General features: G+C 40.6%; 1 protein-coding gene across 1 annotated transcript in view; it reads left to right on the top strand.

Annotated features, from left to right (window-relative positions):
* The first annotated feature begins 5,998 nt into the window (after nucleotides 1-5,998).
* Nucleotides 5,999-15,712, top strand: part of NR4A3 (nuclear receptor subfamily 4 group A member 3) — a 109,696-nt gene continuing 99,982 nt past the window's right edge. The window contains exons 1-3 of the mRNA XM_040353346.1: nucleotides 5,999-6,435; nucleotides 10,194-10,351; nucleotides 14,611-14,754. Of these exons, the coding sequence (XP_040209280.1) occupies nucleotides 10,327-10,351; nucleotides 14,611-14,754 (169 nt within the window). The 5' untranslated portion in view covers nucleotides 5,999-6,435; nucleotides 10,194-10,326. The remainder of the gene's footprint in view (nucleotides 6,436-10,193; nucleotides 10,352-14,610; nucleotides 14,755-15,712) is intronic.

Below are 15,712 nucleotides of genomic sequence, written 5' to 3'. Positions count from 1 at the left end.
AAGACATTGGAGAAAGAGAGTAGAACTCTCCCAGCTTCTGTGTTAAGTGACAGAGAGGAGAGGGCTGTCGGAGGAGGAAAACAGTGTTCCGCCACGTTTCAGCTGAAAAAAAGCCCTACCTATAAATGTTAGTATTTAGGTATTTTTTGTCCATTCAGTAATATATCCAGCTCTTTTTTTAAACTATCTACTGAGCTGAGCAAAATTAGTTATTGAGGGATTCTATTTCACTTTTTCACAGCTCTTATTGTGCAGAAGCCTTTTTGTATGTGGAGGTTAAATCTCTTTTCCTCCAGAAAACTCCTGTACTATGTAAATTACACACTCCTGACCCATGCTCTCCATGCCATATGCATTCCTGACTTGTGTACTCTGTGCATTACACACTCCCGACCATGTACTCTGTACGTTACATACTCTTGACTCCTGTTCTCTGCTTGTTACTCAGTTTTGTCCTGAACAGTTTATAGAAGAAGTATGTGCAGGAGGGATAAATGTCCTGGGAGCAATAGTCTGCAGGAGCTGTGCAGAGGAGGAGCAATAGTCTGCATGGATGATGCAGGCAAAGATGTTAGGGTGCATCAATTCTTCATGGCTCAATCTATTTTTGTTCTAAGTTCCTAAAGATGATGGCAAAGCATCTTGTTGTGTGGGCATCCCATACCCTTTCCCTCACCCAAGTTATATCCCCCAATAAACAAAAAGAAAACTACGCAAATGACTGGTCTGAGGTGATAGATGAAGGTCTGGCAGCAGGGTGATATGGTGGATGTTAGTAACTAGGAGCAACCATCCTCTACAGAAGCATCACAGTAGCAACAAAATCAAAAAAGCATGTTGAAGCGGTAGACGCTTTAAAGTTGTTGTAAAGGCAGAATGTTTTTTTTTATTTTAATGCATTCTATGCATTAAAGGATCACTAAAGGATTTTTTTTTTTAGCTAAATAGCTTCCTTTACCTTACTGCAGTACTGGTTTCATGTCCTTATTGTTCGTTTTTGCTTTGAAGTTGCTGTAATTCTGCTGTGATCTCCACACTTCCTGGTTGTCTGTTTCCTTATAACCACAGTACTGTGAGCTTTTCACTGTGGTCTAAACTGCCATTACTGTGTGTCTAAAACTTAACAGAACCAATCAGATTAATTTTAAAAACAAAACACTGCCCTGGATTTGTTTGTTTTTGTTTTGTGTGTCTCTCTAGTTCACAGGAACACGAAACCAGTTTAAAAGGGAAACTAACCTGCAGGCACATATATGATTGATTTGTATCTATTTGTAATCATTTTTAAAAGGAATCAGTTAACTTTTATGTCTCTATACCCTGTAAACAGTCATTTCAGCAAAACATTTTTTTTCCTTAAGTGACCCTTTAAGTTAAAAAGCCTTCTGTGTGAAGCACCCCCCCCCCCCCCCAATACTTACATGACCCCATCTAGATCCAGCAATGTTGCAGGAGTGTCTCGGCTGCCAGGGACTCCCCTCCTCATTGGCTAAGACAGCAGCGCGGTGCCGTTGGCTCCCGCTGCTGTCAATCAAAGTCAGTCAGCAAACGGCTTGCTGTGGGGGCACTCAACAGGAGGGAGGGGCCAGGGGCGCCAAAGAGGGACCCAAGAAGGGGAGGATCTGGGCTGCTCTGTGCAAAACCACTACACAGGGCAGGTAAGTATAACATGTTTGTTATTTTTAAAGAAAAATAAAACAAGACTTTACAATCACTTTAATGTGTGTTGAAGTCGAAACAAGCGTGCCAGATGGCAGATGGCAGCCTCCTTGGCTTAAATTGATAGGCGGGTTTAGTTCTGCTTTAAATAAACAGACTACAGGCATTGGGGTTGATTTAATAAAGGCAACTCCACTTTGCACTACAAGTGCACTGCAAGTGCACTTGGAAGTGCAATTGCTGTAGATCCAAGGGGGACAAGCAAATTTTAGCTTACACATGATTGGATAATAAAGTCAGCAGAGCTTCCCCTCATTTCAGATTTACAGCGACTGTACTTGCAGTGCAAAGTAGATCTGTCTTTCGTAAATAACCGCCAATGTCTTGTTTTTTTGGCGAACCTCATATTGCGTTTGTTTGCACTAAAACTAATTTTATTGTATATTGTCGTGGAAATGTGCATTTGATAAATGGCTGCAGAAATACCGTCCAAAAGAAAAAATTAAATACAACGACCACCATTTTATTCTCCGGGGATCTCTGTTTTTTAGAATGTAAAATCCAGCAAAAAAGCAGATATTAACAGGTGCAAATTTTTTTTTTTAAATTGCCCCGTAGACAAGTGAGTAAACTCAAAGGGCCTAAAGTTTTCCCACAACCTTCTTTGTGTCGTTCTACTTTAAGCCCCATACACACTATTAGATTTTCTGCAGATTTTTGTCTTCAGATTTACCAAAACCATGTAATATGAGGTCAAACCTTAAATCCTCGTACACACAATTGAATTTTTCAGCTCTTTAGCGCCACCCTTTGGGCATCTTCTGCTAATGTCATGTTTGGTGAGCATTGCTTCCGAGCATGCGTGTTTGTACTTTGGACTTTTGCACACACGATCGGAAAATCCGACAACAGGTCGTTGTTCGCGGAAAATTTTAAAGCATGCTATCCAAACATTTTCTGCGGAAAATCCGACAACAATTGTCCGATGGAGTGTACAAACGGTCGGATATTTCACCAACAGCTCGTCATCACACAATTCCCGTTGGAAAATCCAATTGTGTGTACAAGGCTTAAAGCGGAGGTCCACCCGTTTTTTTTTTGTTTGTTTGTTTTAAAAGCCAGCAGCTACAAACACTGCAGCTGCTGACTTTTAAAAAATGGACACTTATCTGTCCAGCGCTCCCGCGATGTCAGCAGACGAGGCTGAGCAATCGCTCGGTCCTCGGCTGCTTCCGCTGCCATCCTCGGTGAGGGAATCAGGCCCGATTCCCTTCTGCGCATGCGCGAGGATCGTGGCGTGCCGTCATTGGTCATTGGTCCCCGCTATCTCCTGGGAACAGTGTTTCCCAGAAGACAGCAGGGGGGGGGCTGACGTCACAGGCTGGACAGGCTGGACTCCTGCGGGAGTCAGAATCTGAAAGTGGTGCAAATCCCTGTCTCAGATGTATCTGCACCCCCCTCCCCCTGAAAGGTGCCAAATGTGACACTGGAGGGGGGGAGGGATCCAAAAAGCGGAGGTTCAATTTTTGTGTGAACCTCCGCTTTAAGAGTTTTAACCACTTAAGCCCCGAACCATTTTGCTGGTCAATTAACGTTTTGCGATTCGACACTGCGTCGCTTTAACTGACAATTGCGCGATCGTGCGACGTGGCTCCCAAACAAAATTGGCGTCCTTTTTTTCCCACAAATAGAGCTTTCTTTTGGTGGTATTTGATCACCTCTGCGGTTTTTATTTTTTTGCGCTGTAAACAAAAATAGAGCGACAATTTTGAAAAAAAAAATGAATATTTTTTACTTTTTGCTATAATAAATATCCCTCAAAAATATATAAAAAAAAAATGTTTTCCTCCGTTTAGGCCGTTACGTATTCTTCTACATATTTTTCGTAAAAAAAAAAAAAAACGCAATAAGCGTTTATTGATCGGTTTGCGCAAAAATTATAGCGTCTACAAAATAGGGGATAGTTTTATGGCATTTTTATAAAAAAAATTTTTTTTACTAGTAATGGTGACGATCAGAGATTTTTATCGGTACTGTGGCCTTATGGCGGACACTTCGGACACTTTTGACACATTTTTGGGACCATTGGCATTTTTATAGCGATCAGTGCTATAAAAATGCATTGATTACTGTAAAAATGCCACTGGCAGGGAAGGGGTTAACACTAGGGGGCGAGGAAGGGGTTAATTATGTTTCCTGGGTGTGTTCTAACTGAAGGGGGGGGGGTGGGACTGACATGGGGAAATGACAGATCGCTGTTCTTACATTGTATGAACAGACGAACAGTCATTTCTCCCCATGATAGAACTGGGAGCTGTGTGTTTACACACACAGCTCCCGGTTCTCGCTCTGTAACGAGCGATCGCGGGTGCCCGGCGGTGATTGCGCCCGCCGGGCACGCGCGTCGGCACGCACGCGCCCCTAATGGCTGGAATGCGAAATTACGTATAGCTACGTGATTTCGCGCAGCCGAGCCGACCTGCCGCCGTATAACTGCGGCGGCTGGTCGGCTAGTGGTTAATTTGTATGCAATCAGGCAGGTCCTTGCACTACGTGGTTTTGATCAAACTGAAGGCAGAAAATCTAATGGTGCGTATGGGGTGTGTTGTTGTCAGGGCCGCTGATAGGGGGGGACCACCAGTCCTCCTGTAGGGGGCCCGGGCACACAGGGGGGGCATAGCACCAGAGGGAAGGAGGGGCAATTGCCCTGTGTGGCTCTCGGCAGCAGCTGAAAACCCTCCCGCCGACATTTAGCTGTTGCAGGGAGAGACACAGACACAACTGCCGGCTTCCTTGTCCTGTAAAAAAATAAATAATAATAAATTAACCCTGTATTGTTTTAATCCCTTGTAAAAAAAAAAAAATAGGAAAATTGTATAAAAATAATTTGTAAAAAATAATCATTTATTTATTTTTAAAAAAATTATAAAATCTTTTGTTCAAAAATTTTGAAAACCTATTTTACCACTTCCCGCCGGCCGTACGACTATATACGGCCGCAGGGTGGTTCTACTTCTCTGGGGCGCCGTCATTTGACGTCCGCCCCTTTCCACGTTCCCCGCGCGCGCTCCCGAGCGCGCAGCGTGGAACTTCTGTGCTGGCCGTGTCCCTTGGACACAGCCAATCACAGATCGCCGTGAACGGCCAATCGGAGCGGCCGTTTCCTAGGCGATCTGTGCGGCCAATGAGAGATGATCTCATATGTTTACATATGAGATCATCTCTCATTCCCGGCTCTCGCAGACAGCGGTGCTGTCAGGGGAGAGAGGAGACGGATCTGTGTCTCTTGTACATAGAGACACCGATCGGTCACCCCCCCCCCAGTCACCCCCCTTCCCCCACAGTTAGAACACTATATAGGGAATACATTTAACCCTTCCTCACCCCCTAGTGTTAACCCCTTCCCTGCCAGTCACATTTATACAGTAATTAGTGCATATTTATAGCACTGATTGCAGTATAAATGTGAATGGTGCCAAAAATGTGTCAAAAGTGTCTGATGTGTCCGCCATAATGTCGCAGTCGCAATAAAAATCGCAGATCGCCGCCATTACTAGTAAAAAAAAATAATAAAAAATAATAATTCGGTCCCTTATTTTGTAGGCGCTATAACTTTTGCGCAAACCAGTCACTTATTGCGATTTTTTTTTTTTTTTACTAAAAATATGTAGAATACGTATCGGCCTAGACTGAGGATAAAAAAAAAATTGAGCTATTTATTATAGCAACAAGTAAAATTGTTTTTTATTTTTTTCAAAATTGTCGCTCTATTTTTGTTTATAGCGCAAAAAAATAAAAAACGCAGAGGTGATCAAATACCACCAAAAGAAAGCTCTATTTGTGGGGGGAAAAAAGACGTCAATTTTGTTTGGGAGCCACGTCGCACGACCGCGCAATTGTCAGTTAAAGCGACGCAGTGCCAAATCGCAAAAAGTCCTCTGGGCAGGAAGGGGGTTTAAGTGCCCAGTAAGGAAGTGGTTAAAAAGGGCTAATTCACACGGCTTCTCTGTTATTTGTGTGTCCGCTAAGAATGATTTGAGTATATTTATTGTGAATTTTTTTTTTTATATATATATTTGAGGGGGGGGGGGGGGCTGCCAGGTAGGCTGTATGGGGCCCTGTGATTTCTAACAGCAGCCCTGGTCCTTCTGATACGATAGGTGTTCATGTGGTGTACAGAGAAGCATGTGCTTTTATTTTCAGTTCATTTCCTATCCTCCCTCTTGTGATTTCAGTAAACTTTCCTTCCACCAATCTAAAGAATGAAGCGACTTGGCAGAGGATGGCAGTGTGGAGCCGCACAGCTCAGCTACTGTATTTCCACCTCTCAGCTGGAACACACAGACTGTACGACGAAGAGAAAAGTCCCCCTCCCTCCCCTCACAGACACAACGAGGGAGGGGGCGGGGAGGGGGTGACCGGTGACGTCAGCTGCCCATGCTGTCATTATTGACGTCTCGCATTCCAGCCGCTCCACGGGGAGACCGCTAGGGTTCCTCTCTCATAAATGATGCTCACTCACACAGTGCTGCGACCGGACGGCTCGGACACAGAGCTCCTCCGCATCTTCCCCATCCTTACACATCCCTATACACGGAGCCCTCTTCCCATTCATCTCTATAGGAACAAGCCGGATTTTCACTCAACACAACGACAACTTTTTCCATTTCTTTTCCGATCTTTGTCATTTATTTTTTTGTTTGTTTTTATTTTTTTGTTTGCTTTCTAAAGACATTTCCTACTGCAGTGTAAAGACGGAATCGTCACAGCAAGCAAGTAGGTATTGTGCGATCCCTGGGGTCGGGGCTGACACATGAAGGGGACAACGTGACATCGCTGTCTGTCCGGGGAGAACATGTCAGTTTGGAGGCAGACAGTTATTTGCTGCGGTTGCCATGGCAATGATGCTGCTGCTACGGGGCTGGCGGCTCCACTCATCTACGGTCCCCTTCTTTACCACTTAAGGACCGGAAGGATTTACCCCCTTAATGACCAGAGCATTTTTGGCGATACAAGACTGCGTCGCTTTAACTGACAATTGTGCGGTCGTGCGACGCTGTACACAAACAAAATTGGTTTTCCTTTTTTACCCCCCCTCACAAATAGCACTTTATTTTGGTGGTATTTGATCACCTCTGCGTTTTTATTTTTTTGCGCTATAAAAAAAAAAGAGTGAAATTTTTTTTTTTTTTTTTACTTTTTGCTATATTAACCACTTCCTTACTGGGCACATATACCCCTTCCTGACCAGGTGAAATTTCAGCTTGTGTCACTGCGTCACTTTAACTGACAATTGCACGGTCGTGCGACGTGGCTCCCAAACAAAATTGACGTCCTTTTTTCCCCACAAATAGAGCTTTCTTTTGGTGGTATTTGATCACCTCTGCGGTTTTTATTTTTTGCGCTATAAACAAAAATAGAGCGACAATTTTGAAAAAAAAACAATATTTTTTACTTGTTGCTGCAATAAATAGCCAAATTTTTTTAAAAAAACTTTTTTTTCTCAGTCTAGGCGATACGTATTCTTCTACATATTTTTGGTAAAAAAAAAAAATCGCAAGAAGTGTCTGGTTTGCGCAAAAGTTATAGCGCCTACAAAATAGGGGATAGATTTATGGCATTTTTATTATATCTTTTTTTTTTTACTAGTAATGGCGGTGATCAGTGATTTTTTGTGGGACTGCGACATTGCGGCCGACAGATCGGACACTTTTGACACTTTTTTGGGACCAGTGACATTTATACAGCAATCTGCTATAAAAATGCACTGATTACTGTATAAATTACACTGGCAGGGAAGGGGTTAACACTAGTGTAATCAAGGCTTTAAATGTGTTCCCTGGGAGGTGTTTCTAACTCTGTGGGGAGTGGACTGATTGGTGGAGGAGATAGATCGCTGTTCCTGATCACTAGGAACAGACGATCTCTCTCTACTCCCCGGACAGAATGGGGATCTGTTTGTTTACATTGACAGATCCCCGTTCTGGCTCTCTGTGGAGCGATCACGAGGGTGGGGGGCGGTGGACATCGCGGCCACCAATCATGAGCATCCGGCGCCGCGCCACTGTATCCGTAGCTACGGAATAGAGCCAACCTGCCGCAGTATAATGATGATGGCTGGTTGGCAAGTGGATAAAGCATATTTGAAAACTACAGTTTTCCTAACAGCAGTTTAAGAAAAAAAAAAAATGTACTGAAAGTCTTTTTAGTCTTATAGCTCAAAACTGCAGCTGACAAATCTGGAGCAGCTGTGCATGGCAACCAATCAGCTTCTGCCCTGGTTCACACTGGGTACGATTTGGAACGATTTGAGATGCGATTTGACATGTCAAATCGCATCTCAAATCGGCGGCAATTGTCGGCAATAGCACTGTCCTAATCAGTGCGACGCCGCATCTGCAATTTCAAAAAGTAGTTCCTGTACTACTTTTTGCGATTTTGGGCCGTGATTTACATTAAATTGCGGCCAAAATCGCGGCCACGAAATCGCGGTAAAATCGCGCATTTTACCGCGATTTTGAATTCGCAGCAGTGTGAACCTAGGCTCTAGCTTTCATTTCCAAAGCTTAACCGAAGAAGATGATTGGTCGCCAGGCACAGCTGCTCCAGATTCTGTCTGCTTCAGTTTTGATAAATCCCCCTATTGTTCTATGATATAGGGTTACTATTGTTATCGATACAATTCGGTATATCCATTTCCTTTTTTTATTATTTCACTCCTGTTTATTTATAACCCTCATAGGAGTGTTTGCAACTGTCAGATATTGTTTAGATGGTTTAAATCTTTTTACCAAAAGAAAAAACTGTTGCTCAGTAATATAGCGCTCAGTTTGCATCATCCATAGTAAGTTGTACAGACAAAAAAAAAAGAAATCAGTGGACTTTACTACCATTGAATGGGGAACACATATAAAAGTAGGATGAACATGTACACAAGGCTAAAAGCCATAAAAACAAGATATGATGATGCAATGTGTTATATCATGTTTTTATGTTTTTTTAGCCTTGTGTACATTTTCATCTTTTGTAATAAAGCATTATACTTTTATGCAAACTATGGGGTTTATTTACGAAAGGCAAATCCACTTTGCACTACAAGTGCACTTGGAAGTGTAGTCGTTGTAAATCTGAGGGGTAGATCTGAAATGAGGGGAAGCTCTGCTGATTTTATTAGCCAATCATGTGCAAGCTAAAATGCTGTTTTTTATTTTCCTTGCATGTCCCCATTGGATCTACAGCGACTGCACTTCTAAGGACACTTTCAGTGCAATTTCAAGTGCACTTGTAGGGGTAGATCCACAAAGAAATTACGCCGGCGTATCTATTGATACGCCGGCGTAATTTCAAAATTCCCGCGTCGTATCTTTGTTTTGAATCCTCAAAACAAGATACGACAGCATCTCGGTTAGATCCGACAGGCGTACGTCTTCGTACGCCTTCGGATCTTAGATGCAATTTTTCAGGGTCCGCTAGGTGGCGTTTCCGTCGTATTCCGCATCGAGTATGCAAATTAGCTATTTCCGACGATCTACGAACGTACGACCGGTCGTCGCATTTTTTTACGTCGTTTCCGTTCGGCTTTTTCCGGCGTATAGTTAAAGCTGCTATATGGTGGCGTACTCAATGTTAAGTATGGCCGTCGTTCCTGCGCATAATTTTTAAAATTTTACGTCGTTTGCGTAATTCGTCCGTGAATGGGGCTGGACGCCATTTACGTTCACGTCGAAAACAATGACGTCCTTGCGATGTCATTTGTAGCAATGCACCCTGGGAGTTTTTACGGACGGCGCATGCGCATTTCTTTCCGCGCGGGGACCCGCTTCATTAAAATGAAACACGCCCCCTACCCGCCGAATTTGAATTCCGCGCCCTTGCGCCGCGAGAGATACACTACGCCGCCGTAACTTACGGCGCAAATTCTTTCAGGATTCAAACCAAAGCAAAGTAAGTTACAGCGGCGTAACGTATCTTACATACGCTGCGCCCGGCGCAGATGTATGTGGATCTGCCCCGTAGTTTGCACTTGTAGTTTGCACTTGTAGTGCACAGTGGATTTTCCTTTAGTAAATAACCCCCCATGTGTTCCCCATTCAATGTCAGTAAAGTCCACTGATTTCTTTTTCTTACATATGTACAAAAACCTTTGCTGTAACTGTTTATAAGGTGCTAGCTAAGGCTACACCTTCCTTTATTTATTGCTAACTTAAAGTTCATTTAAAGTGTATTTAAAGCCAAAAGCAAAAATGTAATTATTGCAGCTTGCTTATTTTTAGATGTGGTGGCTGCATCACCCCCCCCCCCCCCTTATTATTATCTGTTGATCTGGCCAGTAAGTCTGTTTGTTTTCAACATTCTTTAACAGACCAAGCTGTCCAGCAGAAGTGGCAGGTAAAGGGTTCAGCCAAACCATTTTACACTGACAGGGATGCTTTATAATGGTCTGCTTAAAATATTTTTTAGCTGGATTTAACTTTTAATCTGTTAATCAAATCCATCTAAATCTGCTAGTGCATCTAACACTCCCCTCTCCCCAGACTGACAATGCTGCTGTCCAAAAGTGTCTCCATTGCTTCTCCATCCAGAGAGGAGACATGCTAAGACATGAAGTGTGTTACTGGCTGGATCACCAGGTGAAAATAAAGGAAACAAGCCTAAAAAAGAAGACGAATGCAGCCACCACATCTAATGATTGGTAAGCTGCAATATACTACATGTTTGTTTTTGAGTTTAAACGCTGCATTGGAGTGTATTTTCTTTTGTAGTCCATTTTTTTAAACACTATATACTTGTTATGTGTTCTCATTCACACGGCATGTCTAAAAAGAATTTCCTACCTTTTGTTTGTTTCTAAAGTTGGCCATAGACGGTTGGAATCTTGGCTGGTTCAGCAGGAATTGGCCGAGATTCGAACCATGTATGGCAGGCTGAATGTACCCAAATGGATTGACCAATCAATTTGAGTACAACCAGCCTGTCAGATTTTACATGTGATTATTGCTAGCAGCTATTATAGCTGCTAGCACCAATCATTGTGTCCTCCCAGTAGGAACGGCTTCTCCCGTCCCTTGTTGGGAGAAACAGTTGCTCCACAGGAGGGATTCCCCCATCAACACTGACCGTGTAACATGGTTACATAGTAGGTGAGGTTGAAAAAAGACACAAGTCCATCAAGTCCAACCTATGTGTGTTGATGGGGAGATCAAGCTATTTTCTTTTCTGCAACCCACAGTCTACGGCCGGCCTTAGGCAAAGGTGTAAAGGCAGACTGCAAGCATTTCTGAATAGCTTAGGCGTAGGACAGGCTGAGTTTCCTTTAATTAAAGGGGTGGTTCACCCTAAAAACTACTTTTTCTTATTACACTGGCCCCCCACATTACAATACGATTAAGGCTATTATTATTTTTTTATGCTGTACATACCTTTGTACAGCATATTCACCCGTGGCTTCCGGCTTGCGAGTCCCGCGGGAGTGGGCGTTCCTAACATGTCTGTGATTGACGTTTTGACCAAAAACGAGCTCCCCCCGTCGCGTAAGCCGCGTCACGATTGGCGAAAGGAGCCGAACGGCGATGCGCATGCGCCTTTAACATACTATGAAGAAGGCAAGCCTGTATATCTTAAATCATTTGCTAGAGCAGACAGTATGCACATTTTCTTTACCACTGATAAAGAGATCTGCCAGCACAGTACAAACAGGTAATGATGGCAAACATAGGTCCCAGCCCCCTCATAAACAAAGACTACTAAGTAGAATTTTTCAGCACTAGAGTTTTAAACAAGGAGCATCTAAAAAGCTGCACTTTGTATTGAAGTTATGTTGTTATGGGGAAAATTTACTTTAAAGTCCATTTAAAATTTCAGGTTCATCTAAGACTAACCTGTCTCCAGAGTGACTACGCTACTATGCAATTTCACTGCAGAATGAACAGAGTTGTCACCTTGTTTAAGCAAGTGGAAAAAAGTGATCTACAGGCAGGATCATTAGGTCATATAACATTGATTCAGAGGGAAATGAGAACAACAATCACTGTCATAATTCTAGTGACAATCTGTAGTATATATGTCATTTGTTATTTTACTTTTTACTTTATTGAAGTGATTCATTAAAACAACAGTGAACCCGTCTCCTCTGAACACCTAGTGGTGCTGAACTTCCTAGATTTTGACCTTGGAAGTGATCTGATGTTTGATGAGAACTTTAGGATCACTTTTGCTACAGTGAAAAATACTCCTTTAGTAAATCAGTTTACAAAATGCCAAGCTATTGGCTGGCAGCAACAAGGGGATTCAGTCTGGATCTATACAGTAACGGTGTGCCAGGACTGTGCCAGTGGTGGACACAGCTCATCTTAAAGCGGAGGTTCACCCTGAAAAACAACTATATGCCATTACATCCAGCATACTGCTGACATCTGCAGTATGCTGTTTTTTTTTTGTTTTTTTGCTGTACCTACCGTCTTATAGTTGTTTTCATCCGGCTCCGAGTTCTGACTCCCCTGGGGAGTAGGCGCTCCTAAGACGAGGCATAGATGATTGACGTGCGGGTAAAGCGTGTCACGCCTTCCGAAAATATCCAAGCTGGGACTCGGCTCTTTACGGCGCTATACGGCGCCTGCGCCTGCCGTGTAGAGCTGACTGCGCAGGCGCCGTAAGGAGCCGAGTCCCAGCTCGGATATTTTCGGAAGGCGTGACGCGCTTTACCCGCACGTCAATCATCTATGCCTCGGGGGGAGCGAGAAGCTGGGTGAAAACAACAATAAGACGGTAAGTACAGCGGAAAAGAAAAAAATCCAGCATACTGTCGATGTCAGCAGTAGGCTGGATGTAACAGTATATAGATCTTTTAGGGTGAACCCCCGCTTTAACAGTGGCATAAATTGAGATTTGTATTTCTTTATTATCACAAAACCTGTTAATATATATAAATACACTCATCGGCCACTTATTAGGTACCTTGCTAGTCCCAGGTTGGACCCCCTTTGTCTTCAAGACTGCCTTAATTCTTCATGGCATAGATTCAACCAGGTGTTGTATATATATATATATATATATATATATATATATATATATATATATGTAAATATATATATATATATTGTAATTAGCATTAAGACAGGGAATATTTATAATTACAGACTTTAGTTTGTAATTATTTCTAGTTCTTCATGGCATAGATTCAACAAGGTGTTTTATTTTTATATATATATATATATATATATATATATATATATATATATTTATATTTATATATATTTAATTATATATTAATTTATATATATATATATATATATATATATATATATAAATAAAACACCTTCTTGATTCTATGCCATGAAGAAATAGAAATAATTACAAACTAAAGTCTGTAATTATAAATATTCCCTGTCGTAATGCTAATTACAATATATATATATATATATATATATATATATATATATATATATATATATATATATATATATATATATATATATATATATATATATTGTAATTAGCATTAAGACAGGGAATATTTATAATTACAGGCTTTAGTTTGGTGAAATCATTCCAAACCTTAAGAAATTGTATCTCAATTAGGTGTAAATGTAGAGATTGCGTTTTAAATATACAGTACAACAATGTTTTTGGTAATGTATTAGTCTGCCTGGCTAATGATGAACATCAGTGTTTGCAATTTCAAGTTTGTAGCAGCGTAGGTTAGTCATACTTCTTATTACTTTCCTCCCCTTCTCCCACGTCGTTCCTTATTCCCTAATTTATCTCCATCTCTTACATAAGCGTGAAAGAGTCATAGCTAGAGGCAGAGCCTTCTGCTAATTTATAGCACTTGGTCTTTTCAGCTAGATTGTGCAAAGGCGGTCTGGCCAGGGTTGTATGGGGCTGTTACTGTTGTAATTAGGCGCATGTTTCAAGTACCAATGACTGTTCCTTCGGCAACCAAATGATTTGACTGCAGCTTCTTAGAGATAAAAAGTAAAGGCTTAGATCTGTGAATAACAATTTGATGTGCAGAGCTCAAAGGGGTAAGCTAGAAAGGTAAATCTTGTACAAACTAATTTCTAGTCGTTGCATCTAAAGACATATAAAGACATACAGCTTACATTCTAAAACGTTTACATTATTTTAGTAACTTATTAGTATTTGTAATAAAATTTTTCTTAATGTAAACTTTAATTGAAAAGTGTATGTTACCTTACCAGTCATATGATTTCTTTCTTAGTGATCATTCTAAAAATAAAAAATATATTTATGCCATCTTCCACTTGCTGCCCATTAGACGTAGCTCCTACTTGATTTTCAACAGTGGTTGCTATGTGTTTATCTACTCAATCTGCAGTGTTATATACTGATTTGTGATCCGTTACCCCTAACGGCTAGTACACATGATGAGAAAATCAAACAAAAGATTTTCCGGAGTTTTTTGAACGCTAGTCCTCTATCCAATATCTCTATATTTGAGACGGCACACAACACTTTTAGTTAAGGTTCTCATAGTTTCTTAACTGACTATATTCTAAATATACGGGCTTTGCTATGGATTATGGGTTGTAAATTATAAACTTATTTATGCAAAGAGTCTCATTTGGTCTTTCATTAGATTTTTCTTCAGCATATTGGTAACTTGCCAATTGTCTATGTAAATGCATTCCTTCTGTGTATGCTATATTGCAGAGACCTTGTCTTATCTATTTCTTTGACTAAATACCTACAATATAGGCACATGTCTTTGTTACTTCATACCCTCTTTAACACTAATAGAAACTCTTGGACTAAATATATATATATAAATTTGTTTTACATATGTATGTATTGTCAAGTAAAGTATGTAAGAATATGTTAACATTGAAAGATAATGTGAGAATAATAGCAAAGGTTAACTTAGAGCGTAATAATTACAATAATACAATAATATTGCAGTATTTGGTAAATGTTCCCTACCTTTCTCTTTAGGTTGCAGGTCGAAGGAACCACCATCACAAAGCACAGACAAAGGCAAGCCTAATCCAATTTATTCCGATACTGTTTTTTCTCAAGATCATCTTCTATCCTGCCTGCAAAATACTTCCACCATTGAGCAAGAACGATTCCATCCAGGTAATAATTGTTTTCAAAGTATTATTATTATAGGGTCATATTTTAAATATGTGCGTCTAGATAACAGTTTGATAGACAGCATGTGCAAGAGATCAAATTTTGAACAGTACTTTTGCTGGTGTGTGTATGTTACTATCTATTGTATGGATATCCCAAAGTTTGTGTTATCACATATCGGATAAGTATAAATTACCTATGACTGAGCTTCAAACATATAGGCAGAAATCGATTTTTTACGTTTAATTAACAATGACCTATTATGGATGGAATCTGAATACCAGAAGTGTGGGCATTAGTGATGCTTTTGTAATAACCTTTTTCTTTTTTTTTATGTGTGTGTGTGTATGTATATATATATATATATATATATATATATATATATATATATATATATATATATATATATACATACAATCATCTTTGCATAGTATTTTGAGGAAAACTGTTCCCTATCTATACACGTATACACATACACCAGTGGTTATATAGACGATGTTTGATGAACAGAAGGAATGATAGATAGACGTAAACTGTGACAAAATACATTAACTGTAATTGATCGTCACAGATTATGATCCGTGGACCAAAATTAACATTGAACAATAGAGAAATAACCTGAGGAATTCACTATATATGGGTGAATTTCCTTGTAATCTAAAAGTCCTAATACTATGACCATCTTTAGACAAACTGTCACATGAAATGTTTACAATACAGATATGTGTTAGGTGGATTGAATGATAGTTAAATAACATTACATTCTATAGCTAGTATATAAAACAAGTTCCAAAGGTACGCAAGAGAGAGGGTGTATACTGCAATGTCCAGTTTACCCTAGAGCACACCAATAAGGTGCTCATTTTGCCGTTCCATGACATTTATGAGAAATATATTTTTCTTTCTTTACTTGTAGATTGATTGAAAGGTTATTTAAACTGAAAGTTGCCTATCTTAGAGC

The sequence above is a fragment of the Rana temporaria genome, chromosome 5 (assembly GCF_905171775.1).
Source record: "Rana temporaria chromosome 5, aRanTem1.1, whole genome shotgun sequence".
NCBI classification, from domain to species: Eukaryota; Metazoa; Chordata; class Amphibia; order Anura; family Ranidae; genus Rana; species Rana temporaria.
This window is presented reverse-complemented; position numbering and strand designations above follow the sequence as displayed.